Genomic DNA, 21,413 nt, shown 5'->3' on the forward strand with positions numbered 1-21,413 from the left:
TAACAGCGGATGGCGCGGCGTACATCACGACCACAGATATCTTCATATCTTGCGTGGGTGTCCAAGTACTTATTGGTAGACAGTGTAAGATGCCACCAAAACAGTCCATCAGTGCTTACATTTATTACATGTAATAATTAAAGTGGGTAAAAAAAATTTACAGATAAATGAAGATTTAGGGGTGACCTTGGTAGAAAAGTCATGCTTAGACTGGGTTTCTGAAAACCCAAATGGACCTAAGGATTGGAGATCGTCATAACATTACCAATGCCATAACATGTCCCATTTATCAGTAACCAGTTCACAGTATTTCTGTTTGCTCGCTGAGCTTAGGAAATCACATTTTTCTGCCTGGATAGAAATAGTACTTACTCAGCAATAATGCACAAAACTTTCACAATACATTTCTTTGTGCAGAAAACTGAATCAAGGCTAGCAGATAGGCTATGTGTTAAAATGCCAGCTCTGTTGAAGTGCTCTACACAGCAGGCAACTAAAAATCTATTTTAGATGTTCTGCCATTACCCTAAAAATGCTTGCTTCAAAAAGTAATGATCTGCTAACTAAAAATAAATAACAGATGCTCAAAAATGTCCTTTCTGCCCTGGTTTATTTTTATTCAATTCTTTCTATGACTGACATGGAGTTTCAGCTGCCGTGTTTATAGCATATGTAATTGGCTACAATAAAGCGCTGAACTTTTGTGTTTACGGTCGTAAATGAAATCTATTTCCCATAGGGAAACAATGCAGGAATGTATAGTGCAGAGGTAGGCTATACTGTAAAGTTCTTCAAAATAATTCAATTGGGGTCCCCAATACTGCCAAGTAAGGGCTACTAACAATAGAAGTGCTAATAGTTTAATTTGTGTCAATGAATACAATGAAATTAATGAACAAAAGGAGAAATTTAAATCCCATCAATATTTGGCCCTTTGCCTTCCACCAATTCTTCTCGATACTTGCAGACAGTTTTTGGCAGAACTCGGCAGGGAGGTTGTTCCTGTCATCTTGGAGAACTAAGCACAGATCTTCTGAGGATTGCTCCAATCTTTCTGTCTCTTCATGTAATCCCAGACAGACTGGATGATATTGAGATTGGGGCTCTGTGGGGGCCGTATCATCACTTCCAGGACTCCTCCTCCAAAGGAGGAGGAAAAAGTTGAGTTCAAGTGAATAGCTTAATGTGTTAAACTTGGCTACATCTTTGGCACTACATGTATCAGAAGATATCCCGGCCACAATAAAGAAATCATGGCTGATTTTCTGACCTTAGAAAGTTCCTGCATTCATGGTTGTATCCACTGGTGACCGGTCAAGACAACAAGACTGTGACCAGAAGATATTTCGAGAAAATCTTAAAAAGTCTGCAAAATGTTTAATTACTTATATTTGCAAAAATGTTTAACTTTTAATTATCCACAAATTTAAAAATAACTAAGTACATGGGAATACCCCTTTAAGGGACATAGCAAGAGAACAGAATTACCTAAAATCGACAGTGGCCTATGTGATTACGAAGTGGAAGGTGAACGGTGAATATTCTAGAGTCGGCAGACTCCCAAAACTAGAAGACCGACGAGTGCTGGCCAGAGAAACCGCACCCAACCGATGGCTCACATACACCAGGAGTTTCACCAGGCATCTGGGAGCATTGTGTTGCTCAATACAATCCGTAAGGAAACATCTGCTGGGTTCTACCAACTACTGAATATGAATAAATGTTGTTTTTCTATTCTACTACAGGTATCTACAGACTCATTGTTAGAGATGAGTGAGTAGTGAAATATTCGAAAATTCAATTCGAGTAGACCTCAATATTTGACTATTCATTTGAATATCGAATCTCATCATAGTCTATGGGAAAAACATGCTCGTTTCAGGGACACCAAGATTCAACGAATTGTAGTCACCAAGTCCTCAATAACACCTCAGGAAATGATGCCAACACCTCTGGAATGCAACTGGGACAGCAAGTGAAGCATGCCTGGGAGCATCTAACATGCCCAAGTTCCAGTTATTATTATTATTATTACTGCTGCTGCTACTGATTTATCCAGCCAATGACTGTATACGTTTTTTCTAATGCCTACGTTGTCCTACTTCCTGTCCCACCTCCCCTGCATAGTTATTGGTGTAAAAAAAAAAAAGCGCCAGGGAAGGTGGGAGGGGAATCGAATTTTTACTGCATTTACCGCGTGGAATTCAACTGAGTACGAGTATTTCGAATACTACTTGTTCATCTCTCCTTATTGGTAGACAGTGTATTCATGTACTGTATTGTAAGTTCATGTAACCAAATAGAATAACTTCAAGGTTAGATGAAGGCAAGGTCCTTCAAGTCTAACCCATAACCCTAGAGTGTTGATCCAGAGGAAGGCAGAATATTTCCTTCCTGACTCCAATTCTGGCACTTAGTATACAACCCTGGAGCAACAGATCTTAACCAAAAATCTAAGACCCTTTACCTGTAATAGTTTTCCTTCCAAGAAAGACATCCAGACCCTTCTTGAACTTGCACAATGGATCCACCATCATTTGATTAACTTTTTGACACACAAGAATACGAATCACACATCACGTCTTACAATATATATTTATTATATTATCTCTAATAAAAAATACAACACGGAAGCATATTTAATGACAAGAATGTGACTAACACAGAGATGGCAAAAACAGTGTAAGGAAGGTAATAATAGTCTAACTGCACTGCAACAATTCCAGCTGCGACATCTTCGACCTTTAGAAGGCATATTATTCTCATCGAAACAGGTTTTATAAGTGACATCTTTATACCAACATGTGGTAATAACATTGAGAATTACCATTTTCCAATGAAAAATGGACAGAGTGTAATAATAAAAGTGAATGCACATTAATTGCATTATAAACTACTTTGCTGTACACTTCCTGGCCTGCAGGAATACTTGCCAGGCTATTAAAAAAAAACACTAAAAAGTTCCAAACTTTTTATAGAGTAAATTCATTCACCATAAAAATATATAACAAAAAGTAACAATCGTACTCAAATATGAACAATATTTACACAATATAAACCCCAAATAGAATTTCTCAACAAAATATTGTTTTATAAGAAATAGCAGCAATAAATGATCCACTGCAATTATAACATATACATGTTTTCAATGGTTTGTCTCTGTTGACAAACCTTTTTTGGGTCCAACTTCATGGAGGTCTCTGAGTCTGTGTCCTGCCATAATTCTCCTGCGCAGGTGACAATGGACTTGCCAATGAACTGGGTTCATTACGAATTTTCCAAAAATTTCAGGTTTGGCGGACCCTGAGATTTTTGGGGTTCACCACTCACAGGTCATTGTTATACTCTATGTTATACTATATGTTATACTCTTCAGATGCCAAAGTAGAGGCACATATGTAGACTCACTTTAGCTCACCTCTCTGGGGCCCTATTGTGGCATCTTGTCTTCTTTCCCTGACGTCCTTGGTATATTCTGACCCCCTTTTTTTGACTAGAGTGACCCTGGGCCACCATTTTTGTCAAAGCATCATGACATTAATGGTCCCCATGTACCTCTTGAGGTCCTATCAGCTGGGGTTACTGATTTCACATAGGAGGGTAGAAGACACCAGGGATGCATGAGAAAAAAGATCAGACATCACAGTGGAAGAGAGAAGAAGGAAAGTGATATACCTCTTGGCCATCAACTATTATACTTAGGGTATGTTTACAGGCAGGCAGATTTTGATGTGGAATCAGCCTCAAAATCTGCCTACAAAAATGTCTCCCATTGACTTCAATTGGAGCAGATTGCTTTTTACTTCTGCTAGCTAGTAGTGGAAAAAAGAAGGGACATGACCTATCTTGCTGAGTCAGCCACGGCGTCTGCGGCTCGAGACACGCTCCTGTTTATGCACATTCATTCAGGCCTAATCAGAAGCAAGATGTTGCAACGGAATGACGATGCACTGCATTGGCATCCCGTCGCGTCTAGCCGCACCAAAAAAACCACACGGCGGAAAACTTTTCCACCATGTGAGCAAGCTCTTAGAGATCTGTATGGACTGCAGAAGGTGTAAAAACTCCACATCACAGGGGGAGAAACTTGAAGTTGTAACTATATGACTTTTAATATTCAATAAAGGAAGCAAGAATAATGTATCAACTATTTCAGTATGAAACTTGCATTGGTTAAAATAAATTTCCGATTTATAATATCATGTATCTTTTTATGTGAATATATAAGTTTTACGAGAAATATTGTACTCTGGTTCAAGGATACTCTGGGAAGAAGAGAATACTCTTCGAAACACAGAAACTAGGCTTGAAGATCTAGGCATTTAAACAGTATTCAAAGAAACTTCCCAATTTTCAAAAGGATTTGACTTATACAGGTGGAAAAATGAGTGGGAATAATCCCTTTTTGATAGAAGGGTCATTCAGTGCCAAAGCTGATCATAAGGTATCAATACTGAAACCCTCAACAATCAGCAGTGATCCAGGCAGAAAGTCTTCATTTTTCCTAGAGTGACACCGCAGGGGAAAATAGGTATTACACATTTCCCACTTAACCCAATGACCTGCATGGTTGTTTTAGGTCCTCCAGAAAGAAAACATTCTTTGAGGGACTTTAATCTCTGGCTAACATATAGTGTCCTGAACTGGGGATCTTCTATTAACTCAGATTCTACATAGGACATTTCAAAGTGGTTTTTCTAAACTCGACAACGCTATCAAAATTGGATACTTTTTTTGCTACTTCTAAAATTTTTTGTGTATTATAATATATTTACCTGGTAACTTGTATTTATGTATATTATATACAGCAAAACAAGCTGAATGGAATAAGAAAATGAAAATAAAACTAAAAAATTCTAATGCTAAGTTCAAGCATAGCAGTAGTATTGTGGCAAGAGGCTGTGCACCATTGGATTGACTAAAAAATGATAACTATAACTCATCACCGTGATAACACCACGGGTGAGAGTCATAAAACATTCTAAAAAAATTGGGGTTTTTTGTCACTTTTTCTTTTCTTAAAATTTGTCCAATTGTGATTTTTTTTTTTTTAATTAAAGGGGTTGTCCAGGATGTAGGAAATATTGGATCAGTGGGTGGCTGGCAGCTGGGCCCTGCACCGATCACCTGTTTAGGGCCACTTCCGACACCCATGCTATACACAACACAGGACTGGAAGTAGATAGATCTGGGCCCTGTATAGAGGTTGGATGCTGGTACTGCAGCTTGGCAGTCATTGGCATTGGCCCTCTACAGTTGACCAGCACAAGGGCTGGTCCCCACCGATGAGATATTTATGTCCCATCCTAAGGATAGGCCATAATATTCTAAATCCTCAACAACCCATGTAAAGAAACGATTTCTGGAAATTTACCTAAAAATACATGTGTATTACTTTTTATTTTTATTAAAATCACTTGCGAAAGGGGTTATCCAGATCTTCATGCTGATGTTCCATCCATTGTAACACAAGACACAGCTCAATAGACAAGGCTGTGCCTAGGTATCAATGAAGAAACGTCAGCTCTCTTCAGTTTATGGCAAATACAATGCTAGAATATCAAAAAGTGGAATTACATATATCTTAAAATGTTGATGGTTCACCTCTCAGCTCATTTACTTTGTATTATTTTTGTGGTTTAGACTGCTCCAACCCAAGGAACTGAAAATTTCACAATATGAAGATAAAATTCTGACTATACCTGTGGATCCATACATTATAGCTTGAATGGCGAGAAAGGGTCAGATACAGCAGGAATTAATACAATTCTAAGTAATTAATATTCTATAATGAATATAGCCTCATTGTACTAGGACCCACAAATGTTCTCATAACAGGCACAGGTCTAACAAAGTTTAACTTGACACTCAATTGCTTTTCAATGAAAGTCAAGTTAAACTTTGTTACTTCTGTAGGATGGACTATAGAATAATACATTTATACAAATCTTAAGACATGTTCTTTTGGACTTAGGAACTTTTTCTTTGGTTTCCTCTCCCATTTCAGATAACAGCAAAAATTCTAAAAGCCTTGCTTCCCAAAGGGTTATGTAAACTGCAAAAGAAACAAAACAAAGAATTATTGATTATTTTCAGAAACATTATAAAAAAATGTATGTCAAGTCAATTGTATTCATGAAAATTCCCTGGGATCCATTTAAAATAAATCATGTTTCAATGGGAAGTTGTAATCATTAGAGATGAACGAGTAGTATTTGATCGAGTAGGTATTCGAACGAATACTACGGTATTTGAAATACTCGTACTCTATCGAATACTACTCCTATTCGCAGTAAAGATTTGATTCAGAACCAGCTTTGATTGGCCGAATGCTATAGCATTCAGCCAATCACCGTTGGTTCTGCAGCAGGCTCGTCTTTGCTAGTCGGGAGAGCTGGCAGATTGCAGTTATGCAGGAGCTGACTTTTTCTCATAGGAATGCATTGACCAGCATTGATTGGTCGAATGTTATACAGTGTACAGCATTCGGCCAATCAACGCTGGTTCTGCCGGAGGCTCGTCTGTGACGAGGAGGAGTCTAAGATCGGACCACAGCAATCTTCATTATGGGAGAATGAAGCCCCTAAAACCCCTTTCAAGTAAATTGCATAACAATAAAACAATGATTTTCATGAAAATGGAGATGTAATGCAGAAAAACACTGGCATCTTTGGAAATTGTAGAAACAGCTCTATAAGGTACCATCATTAGTTTGATATTGATTCTCCTGCTGACAGACACCCTTTTTGTATGTTTATGTTCTGCATACATTGCATTTGAGCCTGCCATTAAGGAGACACTGTATGTGTCAAATGGAGGTTTGGGTCAGAAGGAGCACTACTTAGGGCCACCCTGTGGTATGTATTGTCTTCCAGATCATACATCCTCTACTATAAATTCTGAGAAACAAGTTCTCCTTGATGGAATAAGGGAAATTGTTGTAGCTCCATTTTTTGGAAGGTAACTATTTAATTCCCTATAAGATCAATGCCCTTTAAGAAACCTAGAGACAGTATCTAGAATTGAAGCAAACCCAGAACATCTCCAAAAGTCAGAGAAACCCATCTGCAGATAGCTATTTAGGGTTATTGCCTGTATTACTCTACACACAACAAGGAGACCCAATAAAGGCAGCATCTCCCTAAGGATAGAACCTCTTCTAAACCTATAACTCTGACTTTTCACCTAGCCAACCAGTTCCTTGATTTGCACTGATGAGGGGCAATAACCCGAAACACCTGTGTGCAGATAGGTCTATTTCTCTTTTGGAAGGTATGTTCTGTTTTGACTTTTTATCCCTGAGAATGTCTCTTGTAGAGATGAGCGAACACTGTTCGGAACAGCCGTTCCGAACAGCACGCTCACAGCACGCTCCCATAGAAATGAATGGAAGCGGCCGGCACGCGGGGGGTTAAGCGGCCGGCCGCCGGCAAAGTATGTGTGCCAGGTGCTTCCATTCATTTCTATGGGAGCGTGCTGTTCGGATCGGCTGATCCGAACAGTGTTCGCTCATCTCTAGTCTCTAGGTTTTTTAGAAAATCATTTATCTCCAGGGAGTTACATTCCAAAAGGTGGTGCTAGAGCAAGTTTTCTTTTTCCATGAAGGAGAACTTATTTGCGTATTCCTTTCCTATATAGAGGCTTGGGATGGATGACATGCAGTATGTACAAGATGATGGCCATTGTAAACCTTGCACACGTGTTGTGCACAAGTAAGGTAAAAAAAATGACACCATACTGTGATAGAATATAACTTAGATTGTGGGTACTAGTTGAGATGGTAAACCTTTTATAGAGCTCCCACTAGAAGTACAATCTGAGTATGAGTGTGTGTATATATATATATGTTATTTCTAAGTACAATCTTCTCCTAGTGCATTGTCTCTTTAAATGCTTAGAAGACTATTCTACATCCAGTGTCAATGTATTTCATACAGCAGTTTATAAATATCAGGAATGAAGGCTTATCCGATCCGCTTATAGTCATTTTAGGAATCTTGCTGTAAATGTAGACTGTGAGCTACAGCGTACTGTATAATCACTCTCTCCCCCATTGCGTGCCTATAGTGAAGCAGTTTTAGACTATTAGTAGAAAGTATCGAATCAAATATTACATTATACAGAGCGGAGGAATAAACCACAGAGCTGGTCTGACCTGTAAGCAGCTTGTTAGGGTATGATTTATGGGATTACAGGAGACAAGCAGTTATGGTACCACAGCTTCTCCTGAGTTCACTAAATACCATCAGTTACACAATTTAGGAAATAACAATGGTCGGTTTATTCTACTCCTTGCACACATACTGTGTATTTGTGTAATATCTAATATGTAGTGTATATATATATATATATATATATATATATATATATATATATATAGACATATTCCTTTCTATAACAGTGATGACATTTACTGACAAGAAGAACATCACATAATTTATCAAAAATCAAGTTTTGCACCAATTACTTGTTAAATATTTACAATACAATGTATTACATTATAAAAGGAATTATCTGCAATCATGTCTGGTATTACTGCTCATACTCATAAATGAATGTTAATTCAATATATTAAAGGGTTCCTCATTAATAACACTTATGCCCTATACAGAGGAGTGCGAATGCATTGGTTTTATGCTCAGCCACCACTCCATTCACTTCTATGGAATTTATGGAGATTCCAGAAGTGTATGGAACCGAGCATGCTCACCATCACTCCATTCACTTTTATGGAGATTCCAGAAGTCAATGCAGCTGAGCTTGCTCACCATCACTCCATTCACTTCTATGAGATTTATGGAGATTCCAGATGTTTATGAGACCAAGCATGCTCACCACCACTCCATTCATAAGGAACACTCAGTGACCTCCATTCTCATGATCACTGGTTTGTATAGTTCCTTTAGTTAGAAAGGTCCCTAATAAGCTGCTCTCAGTATACCCCGCTGCTTTATGACCCTCTTCTATTAGCCTAAGTAGAGAACAGCTTCAGCGTTTTCAGGTTTTACATGGATAGATTCTTATGACCATTATATCCTGAGCAAAGGGAGTCTGCCATATGCCTTATGGCTACTAAACCAATAACCGTGCTAATGAGGGGACTTATGATAGACACGTGTGCAAACTTACCTTGTGGTTGCAGATAGAGGCAAATGTTCCATAGGCATCCTAAATCCTGTCCTTGCAATCTTTGTATGCAGAATTAAAGTTCTTTTTCTCAGCATTGCGAACTCTGAGCTCACAAACCTATGTTTGCCCAAATGTTTAAATCACTCAACTAGTACAGTTTTGGGTGAAAAAGCCATAAAGCAACATCACTAAGTAACTCAGTAATGGGCTCACTTCTTTTTAGGAATGATTTTGGAATTTGATAAGAAAAATTCTAAACCAGACAGCCCTCTAAAGGTTGGGTTATAGAACATTGCTGTAACTTCTCAAAGGTGACATTTACAATTTACCTTTCTGAAGAAATTCCATTTTGGGATGATCCAATATAATGTCTCTTTTTATCGATTGGCATAACATCCACATAGCCTCCTTGATGGTTACGGACCACACCAGCATGAAGAGCAGCTTTGCAGATACTTGAGATCTTTGAAAGGAAACAGATAGAATAATAGGATAGGATGTATTATTACACATGATTATAAGGCTACATATATAGTAAAATTTAACTTGACACAGCATGATATCTTATCATAGAACACAACAAAGAATCAAGATAAAATGTATGTGCCTTGGTGTATTTACTGCATTTATTTCCCTCAATTACCTCTTTTCCATGAAGCCACACCCCCAAATTGAGCAAATCAGAAAAAAATTTGGTCTTTGGCCGGGGCTCCCAATGGTTTTATAGTCCCTGCAAAGTGGAGGGGATTCTAGCGAATCCAATCCACACATAATGGAAAAGCTATGCACGGTTTTGGAAAAAGCAGCATGTCAATTATACCTATGGAAAAGCTGTTGCCTTACCTATAGGTATAAAGGAAGCAGAAAGTGAAAAGCGCTGTGGGAAAACCGCAATGTGTTGCTGCTGCGTTTTTTTCCTGCAGTACTTTTTTGCTACGAGTCCATAGCTACGAAGAGGACCTTTCACGTCTTCTTAGAAGTTCAGTATTTTATGGTGGTAGAAAGCGAACAAAGGACTAAATTCAGCGCACCACCAGCTTTCCTGATATGTGTCCCAATGCTGGAGATATCGGTGCAGTTAATTTTGGCACTGATACCTCCTCACTGTCAGAAAGACAGGCCTTACAGCCTCGTATCATCACTCATCTGTGAGGAATGCCCCCTCTGACAGTACACGCTATGGAAGAGTACTATTTGAGGAGGCTTCATAACAGTCCAGGCTGTAAGGACCACCTTTCTGACAGTGGGGAGAAACTGGTGCTGAAAATAACTGCACCAATATCTCCAAAACCAGGATGCAAACTGGGGAAGGCAATAGTGCGGCAAATTCAGTGCACTGTTGGCTTTCTAGTGGTATATAATACCACACATCTATAAGAACGTGAAGGGTCCTCTTTAAACTAGATTTAATAGTATTACACCATGGTCAAGTTGCAACCACAATGGCCAATCTGCTACACGATGTACATTGACCTCAATCCAAATATAGCATATTCATATACAGGATTTTCATCTCAACTGAATTAGCTTAACCCAAAGAAATGAGTGACTCAAAAACAGATTTATATTTGTATAGGTTAGCCCACCTCTTCTATTTTTATTTTGTCTGGAGAGTAGAAGTAAGGCAGAAACACATGACTGTAGAATCAGACTACACACAGGACTGTCTGTAGTCTGTAACCATAAAGACACGTAGGTCTGCATAAGATATAAAGTGAAAGGATAGATTTTGCCTAAGAATTTTTTGGGCAAAGTTAATTTAATGTTCAGATATTTTAGATTTATTGGAACTATTATCATTATTTGCAAAGACGTGCTTAGACTGTAAGACATACATAGCCTCGAAGTTGTCGATAGAATGAATTTTACCACTGCAACATACTAAAAATTAGGCAAATTTGTAAAAATACAAGTACAAATAGCATGCAAACTAAGGAGATGCCAGTGATTGGTTCACATCTTCTCAATAGAATGTGCATTTTTGTCCATAAGCGGCAGAATATATTTCTGAATTCATATTATTACATTAATTTCACACATCCAGACACCCATGTCTTAGCTCACATATCAGCTACATGTCAGGGGTCAAACGTCTCAGACTTTGGGTCATTAACGGAAAGATTTCTGTTGGGTATTCATATGCATTGGCCAGGAATCCTTAGTGGAATAACAGATTGAGACTGGGACGTGTATCAAATATCATTAGAGTGCACTTTTGCTTGGACAGCCTGTTATTAGAGCACAGCAGGTGTTTTAGACAGTAATCTCTTATAAAGCTGTCAAAGATATTCTAAGACCACTGCACTTAACTGTCAAAACAGACCTTTACACCCAGTGCCAGGAAGGCATTCGCTCACCAGTTCTTCTGCAAAACCTAAATATTTTAATTTATCCAATTATGGGTTTTTACACCTGACTGTGAAAAGGAATGGACAAAAGATTGCTAAGCACGCAGTATAACCTTCCATCCTTTGATATATGCTATGTTACTAGTTAGAGATGAGCGAACAGTGTTCTATCGAACACATGTTCGATCGGATATCAGGGTGTTCGCCATGTTCGAATCGAATCGAACACCACGTGGTAAAGTGCGCCAAAATTCGATTCCCCTCCCACCTTCCCTGGCGCCTTTTTTGCACCAATAACAGCGCAGGGGAGGTGGGACAGGAACTACGACACTGGGGGCATTGAAAAAAATTGGAAAAAGTCATTGGCTGCCGAAATCAGGTGACCTCCATTTTAGACGAATAGTGGATTTCAAATCCGGGTCATATGAGAATGTGAACTTTGTGACTATGAGACAGGGATAGCTGTACAGGCAGGGATAGCTAGGGATAACCTTTATTTAGGGGGGAATGTTATTAAAAATAACTTTTTGGGGCTCTATCGGGTGTGTAATTGTGATTTTTGTGAGATAAACTTTTTCCCATAGGGATGCATTGGCCAGCGCTGATTGGCCGAATTCCGTACTCTGGCCAATCAGTGCTGGCCAATGCATTCTATTAGCTTGATGAAGCAGAGTGTGCACAAGGGTTCAAGCGCACCCTCGGCTCTGATGTAGCAGAGCCGAGGCTGCACAAGGGTTCAAGCGCACCCTCGGCTCTGATGTAGGAGAGCCGAGGGTGCACTTGAACCCTTGTGCACCCTCAGCTCTGCTACATCAGAGCCGAGGGTGCGCTTGAACCCTTGTGCACACTCTGCTTCATCAAGCTAATAGAATGCATTGGCCAGCGCTGATTGGCCAATGTATTCTATTAGCCTGATGAAGTAGAGCTGAATGTGTGTGCTAAGCACACACATTCAGCTCTACTTCATCGGGCTAATAGAATGCATTGGCCAGCGCTGATTGGCCAGAGTACGGAACTCGACCAATCAGCGCTGGCTCTGCTGGAGGAGGCGGAGTCTAAGATCGCTCCACACCAGTCTCCATTCAGGTCCGACCTTAGACTCCGCCTCCTCCGGCAGAGCCAGCGCTGATTGGCCGAAGGCTGGCCAATGCATTCCTATGCGAATGCAGAGACTTAGCAGTGCTGAGTCAGTTTTGCTCAACTACACATCTGATGCACACTCGGCACTGCTACATCAGATGTAGCAATCTGATGTAGCAGAGCCGAGGGTGCACTAGAACCCCTGTGCAAACTCAGTTCACGCTAATAGAATGCATTGGCCAGCGCTGATTGGCCAATGCATTCTATTAGCCCGATGAAGTAGAGCTGAATGTGTGTGCTAAGCACACACATTCAGCACTGCTTCATCAAGCCAATACAATGCATTAGCCAGTGCTGATTGGCCAGAGTACGGAATTCGGCCAATCAGCGCTGGCTCTGCTGGAGGAGGCGGAGTCTAAGGTCGCTCCACACCAGTCTCCATTCAGGTCCGACCTTAGACTCCGCCTCCTCCGGCAGAGCCAGCGCTGATTGGCCGAAGGCTGGCCAATGCATTCCTATGCGAATGCATACTTAGCAGTGCTGAGTCAGTTTTGCTCAACTACACATCTGATGCACACTCGGCACTGCTACATCAGATGTAGCAATCTGATGTAGCAGAGCCGAGGGTGCACTAGAACCCCTGTGCAAACTCAGTTCACGCTAATAGAATGCATTGGCCAGCGCTGATTGGCCAATGCATTCTATTAGCCCGATGAAGTAGAGCTGAATGTGTGTGCTAAGCACACACATTCAGCACTGCTTCATCAAGCCAATACAATGCATTAGCCAGTGCTGATTGGCCAGAGTACGGAATTCGGCCAATCAGCGCTGGCTCTGCTGGAGGAGGCGGAGTCTAAGGTCGGACCTGAATGGAGACTGGTGTGGAGCGATCTTAGACTCCGCCTCCTCCAGCAGAGCCAGCGCTGATTGGTCGAGTTCCGTACTCTGGCCAATCAGCGCTGGCCAATGCATTCTATTAGCCCGATGAAGTAGAGCTGAATGTGTGTGCTTAGCACACACATTCAGCTCTACTTCATCAGGCTAATAGAATACATTGGCCAATCAGCGCTGGCCAATGCATTCTATTAGCTTGATGAAGCAGAGTGTGCACAAGGGTTCAAGCGCACCCTCGGCTCTGATGTAGCAGAGCTGAGGGTGCACAAGGGTTCAAGTGCACCCTCGGCTCTCCTACATCAGAGCCGAGGGTGCGCTTGAACCCTTGTGCACACTCTGCTTCATCAAGCTAATAGAATGCATTGGCCAGCACTGATTGGCCAGAGTACGGAATTCGGCCAATCAGCGCTGGCCAATGCATTCTATTAGCCCGATGAAGTAGAGCTGAATGTGTGTGCTAAGCACACACATTCAGCACTGCTTCATCACGCCAATACAATGCATTAGCCAGTGCTGATTGGCCAGAGTACGGAATTCGGCCAATCAGCGCTGGCTCTGCTGGAGGAGGCGGAGTCTAAGATCGCTCCACACCAGTCTCCATTCAGGTCCGACCTTAGACTCCGCCTCCTCCAGCAGAGCCAGCGCTGATTGGTCGAGTTCCGTACTCTGGCCAATCAGCGCTGGCCAATGCATTCTATTAGCCCGATGAAGTAGAGCTGAATGTGTGTGCTTAGCACACACATTCAGCTCTACTTCATCGGGCTAATAGAATGCATTGGCCAGCGCTGATTGGCCGAATTCCGTACTCTGGCCAATCAGCACTGGCTAATGCATTGTATTGGCTTGATGAAGCAGTGCTGAATGTGTGTGCTTAGCACACACATTCAGCTCTACTTCATCGGGCTAATAGAATGCATTGGCCAATCAGCGCTGGCCAATGCATTCTATTAGCGTGAACTGAGTTTGCACAGGGGTTCTAGTGCACCCTCGGCTCTGCTACATCAGATTGCTACATCTGATGTAGCAGTGCCGAGTGTGCATCAGATGTGTAGTTGAGCAAAACTGACTCAGCACTGCTAAGTCTGCATTCGCATAGGAATGCATTGGCCAGCCTTCGGCCAATCAGCGCTGGCTCTGCCGGAGGAGGCGGAGTCTAAGGTCGGACCTGAATGGAGACTGGTGTGGAGCGACCTTAGACTCCGCCTCCTCCAGCAGAGCCAGCGCTGATTGGCCGAATTCCGTACTCTGGCCAATCAGCACTGGCTAATGCATTGTATTGGCTTGATGAAGCAGTGCTGAATGTGTGTGCTTAGCACACACATTCAGCTCTACTTCATCGGGCTAATAGAATGCATTGGCCAATCAGCGCTGGCCAATGCATTCTATTAGCGTGAACTGAGTTTGCACAGGGGTTCTAGTGCACCCTCGGCTCTGCTACATCAGATTGCTACATCTGATGTAGCAGTGCCGAGTGTGCATCAGATGTGTAGTTGAGCAAAACTGACTCAGCACTGCTAAGTCTGCATTCGCATAGGAATGCATTGGCCAGCCTTCGGCCAATCAGCGCTGGCTCTGCCGGAGGAGGCGGAGTCTAAGGTCGGACCTGAATGGAGACTGGTGTGGAGCTATCTTAGACTCCGCCTCCTCCAGCAGAGCCAGCGCTGATTGGTCGAGTTCCGTACTCTGGCCAATCAGCACTGGCCAATGCATTTCTATGGGGAAAAGTTAGCTTGCGAAAATCGCAAACTGACAGGGATTTCCATGAAATAAAGTGACTTTTATGCCCCCAGACATGCTTCCCCTGCTGTCCCAGTGTCATTCCAGGGTGTTGGTATCATTTCCTGGGGTGTCATAGTGGACTTGGTGACCCTCCAGACACGAATTTGGGTTTCCCCCTTAACGAGTTTATGTTCCCCATAGACTATAATGGGGTTCGAAACCCATTCGAACACTCGAACAGTGAGCGGCTGTTCGAATCGAATTTCGAACCTCGAACATTTTAGTGTTCGCTCATCTCTATTACTAGTACATACGTAATTCTTACGGAAATATGGTTATGTCCCAGAGGCATAAAAACAGCTTAGCAAATGCCGTCATATCCCACTCCAACGCAAAGCCACAGCGGGTAATTTACGTGCGGTTACACCTACTAATGTTAAAGGGAGTCTACTACCACCAAAATCACTTCTTAACCACTTATGTGCTGTTGTAGGGGGGTTAGTGACATAGTGAACAGACCTTTTTTTATGTTAAAGTACAGTGAGAAATTGTTTTAGGGGTACTCTGGAAGGTATGACAACCCAGGTGCACCGAATAGCTCATTTCAATATAGCTTAAGGGCCCCTTCACACAGCGTAAGCGCTCGGCTCATTCCAAGCCGTACACGCGAGTGCTTCTAAACACTTCCCATTCACTTCAATGGGAGCGCGCGTAAAGCCGGCTTTACGAGCACTCCCATTGAAGTGGATGGGAAGTGTTTAGAAGTGCTCGCGTGTACGGCTCGGAATGAGCAGAGCGCTTACGCCGTGTGAAGGGGCCCTAAAAGTTGATTATTTCACCTGTAAGATAACACAGTGACACAGAAAAAGGTTAGGGCAGGTTCACATCTGCACCCCGGTCTCTGCTTTCAGTTTCCGTCTTCTGCCGATAGGAGATGGAAACCCGGCAGACAGTGTCCACCCGTGAGCGCCTGTGAGCATTTTTGTAGTCTCCGCTGCAAAACCATTATTTTTTTTAACTAGACACAAAGTCCTGCATGTCCGACTTTGTGTCCAGTTAAAAAAAAAAAAAAAAAAACGGTTTTGCTATGGAGACCATAAAATTCTCACTGGCGCTCACTTTGCACTTTGAATGGGTTTGAAAAATGACTGCCGGTTTCCGTCTCCTATCCAGTTTCTTGGGCAGAATACAGAAACTGAAAGCAGACACCCGTGAACCCACCCTAACTTCACTATATCACTATCTTCCCTTACAACAGGATATACGTGGATTATACGAAATGTTATTGGTGGTAGACTCCCTATAATAAGTCACGTCCTTTACTGGATTCAAAATGTTTGAGAATTTTCAGGTTCTCAATGCTTTGCTTTTCAGTGCTTAAATGCATTAGAAATGAACAATCTCCTCTTAATATAGCCACGCACATTAGTCTAAAGTGAATTAAAGTAGACGTTTTCACCAAAAACAATCATACAACCGGAAAAGTTATTATCATTGAATGGAAAGAAATCGACTAGATGTAAAAGGTTTGTCGGAGTCACAAATGATCTTGTATCAAAGAATGAATAGCTTGGTGCTTGGTGTCATATATAGTCTGTGTATGGAGGCGCTGGCGGAACAATCATTCACCAGTTAATACTTACATCTGAATAAATACGGGTCCCAAAAACTCGAGCATAATGTGGACTTGCTTGGGCACAATTCCGTGGACAGTATACCCTGCACAAAGAAAACAGAATAATATTGCATCAACTTTTGGTCTATATTACATATAGCAAAAGTTTACTTTCAATTATTATTAGCAGGCAACTAGCTGAATTAAATATCACCGATCATGGGAATAGAAACTGAACTGCACTACTGTCTATACCTAAAATGACGGGTATTGAGAATCTCTAGAAGAGACAACTTATCACTATTCCTGGTCTTAGAGCAGTAGTTGGGCGACCAACTTACATTATGTCAGATAGAACAATTCACAAAGGATCCATCATTCAGACTATTTCATAATAGAATAGCACGCTCCCATAGAAATGAATGGAAGCAGCCAGCACGCCGACTTTGGCGGCGGCCGGCTGCTTCACCCCCTGCATGATGGCTGTGTCCATTCATTCTAATGTGTGCGTTCTATTCAAAACGCCAGTTTCGGATAGTGTTTACTCATCTCTATTTGTAAGCCCTTTATGGGGCTCACAATCTACATTAAAATAATACACATATATATATATATATATATATATATATATATATATATATATATGAGCAAAGAGAAAAGTAAGTCTGAGCATGTGTGTTCATCCTGAAACATTTACTGAAGTGGACAAAGCAGAGTCTGTTCATTAGAAACTGCATATGGGGCTACTGTAATATTATTCCTCTAATATTTTGGATGTGTTTAGAATAATGGGTTGGATGCAACTATAAACTATATTGTTCATGGATAGGGTTGTGCCGATCTTGAGATTTCAAAATCTGATTTCAGATCATTTTCCAGCCGATGCCAATCGTGAAATTTGCTCGATCGCTGATCGGCATCTGATCTTTTCCAAACCTGATCACTCAACTCTATTCATGGACTAACTGTATAATAATAATACTGTATAATTTAACAATTCACAAGGAGCAAGTCCCCTATCTTCTGATAATCCTTCCAAGGGTCCATTAAAAAAATAAAAACCCTGAACATTCCATTTCATCAACTTTTTTGATCAATAATTTATTACTTCTTATTACATTTTATTGGGATTTATTACAATTATAATCATTTAAGCACACCGATCCCTCATCTAACATACTGTATGTGTTTTTTACTTGGTGTAGATGGACATCTTCACATAAAACTGTAGATTTCTATACAGTTTCTGGGAAAAAATATGTTTTCTTTTATATACACGTTATATATGTTATTATAAGAATATAGTCTACTCAGGGCAACTATGAGTTTCCATTTGCTTGTCTAGATTTATGGATCGTTTCCTTTGAGGGATATTTTTCTTGCCTAAACCACAACATGTTCACACTCATCTCCCGCACAATGAGAATTAAAGTACTAAGTAGAGTATAGGGGAAGGACGTGAACACTGGAAATTACAAAGAGCGGCATATAAATTACTCCGGATTTCCACTGTAAAGGCAAAGCCATTCTTAAATTGCAAGCGTGTATTTCAGACTTTTCTCATTCAAAAAGCAACATGTCAATTTACTGAGCGGAGATCTGAGGCCTGAACCGCCAATGTAATACATATGGTCTGAGGCAGCAGATGGCAGCAGGAGAGGTGCACGGGATATCACATTGCATCAATGGAGAGCAGGGAAGCAGAACACATAAAATAACCTGCGCGTAGGAGGAGATTTCAGCAGACGTATAATCATAACAAATAACAGTTTCAGATTCCATCTACGAGAGATTTTGGACCTACTCCACTATGCCACAAAGGCATTCATGGATTATTTACACATATTCCTAGAGATAAAAAGGCAAATTATTCCTAGTCTGACAGGGTTTCGTCTATGATACTGTGGATGGTCCGGTGCCAGATTTATCTGTTACACAATTATCTGGAAAATTGGTGCAGAAACCATAAACAGATAAAAACACAGATAGCCAGGCACAACCTGACCCAAGGATACTGAGGTTAAGTTCATATGGGGTATTGTGGACCGAAACCTGAGGCGGAGGCCGCCTCAGGTTCCGTTCCAACATACGGGTGGCCAAGACTGAATGCCGATGCACTGCACCGGCATCCAGTCACGCACTCTGCTCCGGATTAGGCCCAATGAATGGGCCTAGTTGGGAGAAGGGAGTGTCTTCAGGCCGAATCACGAGGCGAAACGGCCTGAAGAATGAGCATCTCGTTTCTTTTTCCAGGAGCCGTAACAAGCTGGCTCCCAGAAAAAACACCTGACCCGTCTTTTTGGTCAGGATTTTGAAGTGAATATGGCCTCAAAATCCTGACCAAAAATCTCTGTGTAAACTTACTCTTAGACATACTAGACTAAGCAAATCCAAACCCATGGGTGACCTAATGTTCAAGGGGTCTCACAATTTTGAGATTGAGGGAAAGAAGGATCAAGAATTCTGGATTGCAACATATCTGACGTACAGTAGAGTACAGTAGCTTATTCCCCTCTCACTACAGAAAAACACGCTTGATCAGCTGAGCCCAATGTACATGTCTATTGTGGAGTTCGGTGAAATAGCTGCCAGCCAAGCAATCTGTAAAGAACTTTTTCATAGATATGTGTAAGGGAGGGTTCACACGGTGTAACGTGCCGCGTCATGTGGCACGTAGACGCTGCGTGAGCTTTTGCGGGCCGTTCACGCTCCCATTGATTTCAATGGGAGCAGGGATCGTATGCGCCGCGCTATTTTGCATCCGTGATTTTGCAGCCGCAAAATCACGGCTGCAAAATAGTGCTGCGTATATGGTACCAGCTCCCATTGAAAACAATGGGAGCGTATACGGCCTGCAAAAGATCCCGCGGCGTCTACATGCCACATTACGAACAAAAATACTCTGCGTGAACCCGGCCTAAAAGTCAAAAACTATCAACATACAGTATTTTGGAGCAGATTCTCTAAGAATCTGTAACTTTTTGGCTTAGCAAAAACAGTCGAAAAAGGTGTTTTTACACCCTCCTTGCCACTTTTCTCAAAGTGGGGGTGTAGGAGCGGAGTCATCTGTCACAACACATCCTCCTTTGTGGCATAAGTGAGCAATGAGTTGGTATAGAGTTCTACTGAGGAACATGGCTTGATGGAAGATGCACCTAAGTCATGAAGAGGTCTATACATCATCATGAATAAGGCAAACCCTCCACCATTTCAGGGATCGTCGAGACTGCTCTATAATATGCCGACCTTCATTAATACACCCCAATTTTTTTCTCCCATATTGAAAATGCCACTATAAAAAGCAGTCTGCAAAATTTTGCGTTTTGAACATGTCACTTCCCGCAAAAAATAATCTAGCGTGAACCTAGCGTAAATATGGTATTGTAATCATAATGACCCCATGAAAAATGTTATAATTGCAGAATAAAAGCCATAAAAATTAAGCACAAAAAGGACATAAGTGTCCAATCATCCAAAAATGTTAATAACAAAAACATTAAATCGCAAGACTGTGTCATCTAAGAATACAATTTGTCACACAAAGAATAAGTCCTTATCCAGTTATGTGGCTGGTAAAAATAAAGAGTTCTGACATTTGCAATACAGAGAAAAAGCAATCGAATCCTGTCCACACTATGCAGCAATCTTAATAGATCAAGTTGTATGCAATCTTCTAGATGGCATCTGTCACTTGACTGTAGAACTACAAAAAATTTACAGTGTAGCTTTAGTCTAAACATTCCAAATTTTGTAAATTGCTTACACTTAAATTACTACGTACGTTTAGCATTAGAATTAGGATGGAGTAAAGTTTCTCATAGGAGTTGTGATCACAGCACTGAATGCGCCAGTAGTGTGCACGCTCATACTATTTCAGCTGTCCCTGAATTCTCACAGCCAGCTAAGCATTATGGGAGATTGACCTCATATGTAGCACTCCCAAGGGCTCCAACCTCTAAATCTCATCCTCCTGTTCAGCCCTGATTATTTCCTCTCTTGATTGACTAATGACGCAGTTTATTAATTATATCTCTATTCCTGCGTAGACTTCACTTCCCAAACGTATTCCCCAACTTTACCGTAAATTAAATAAAAACATAATTTTCAACTGGTGTAATAATCCACACCTAGAGGTCACAAATTAGGTTATAGTGCGCTACAACGCTAAATTCTGGGAATTTTAATTGTGAAAAGCCACCTTGTATTTTGTATAATTTATTTGTTACAAAGGTCTTTGGACCCAATAGAGGAAACTATTTTAAAGTTCCCCATGTAATCCATATGGAGCGTGTCCGTGTCCACTATAATTGCACTACAGTGTGACGTTATCATTGTGCATGTAGGTCATATCAATAATTTTTTCGTGGGTCTTTGTGAATCAGCTTCATAGGAATTTTCCTTTAGTTTGCACTTGCTGGAACTATGAGGTCAATTTCTATGTTAGAATTTGGATCTACACTGATGTCCATTCTTGCCTTTACTCTATTTTATTTACTTTGTACTGTATAGAAGGTATATATTTTAGTAAAATGCAATATGCCCTGCGTACACATATTGCTTTTACTTGGGCATGCAGGTGAGAGACCCAAAGAAGGAATCATGCTTAATATGTCTAGGGCCCAATGCAG

At 41.2% G+C, this 21,413-nt stretch overlaps 1 protein-coding gene across 2 annotated transcripts in view; it reads right to left on the reverse strand.

Annotated features, from left to right (window-relative positions):
• Positions 1 to 2,630: 2,630 nt before the first annotated feature.
• Positions 2,631 to 21,413, reverse strand: part of CRISPLD1 (cysteine rich secretory protein LCCL domain containing 1) — a 63,622-nt gene continuing 44,839 nt past the window's right edge. For both annotated transcript variants that reach the window (XM_075270434.1, XM_075270433.1), the window contains exons 13-15: positions 16,814 to 16,889; positions 9,459 to 9,592; positions 2,631 to 6,055 (exon numbers count right to left, since the gene is read on the reverse strand). In XM_075270434.1, coding sequence (XP_075126535.1) covers positions 6,004 to 6,055; positions 9,459 to 9,592; positions 16,814 to 16,889 — 262 coding nt within the window. In that variant the 3' untranslated portion in view covers positions 2,631 to 6,003. The remainder of the gene's footprint in view (positions 6,056 to 9,458; positions 9,593 to 16,813; positions 16,890 to 21,413) is intronic.

The sequence above is a fragment of the Leptodactylus fuscus genome, chromosome 4 (genome assembly GCF_031893055.1).
Source record: "Leptodactylus fuscus isolate aLepFus1 chromosome 4, aLepFus1.hap2, whole genome shotgun sequence".
NCBI lineage: Eukaryota > Metazoa > Chordata > Amphibia > Anura > Leptodactylidae > Leptodactylus > Leptodactylus fuscus.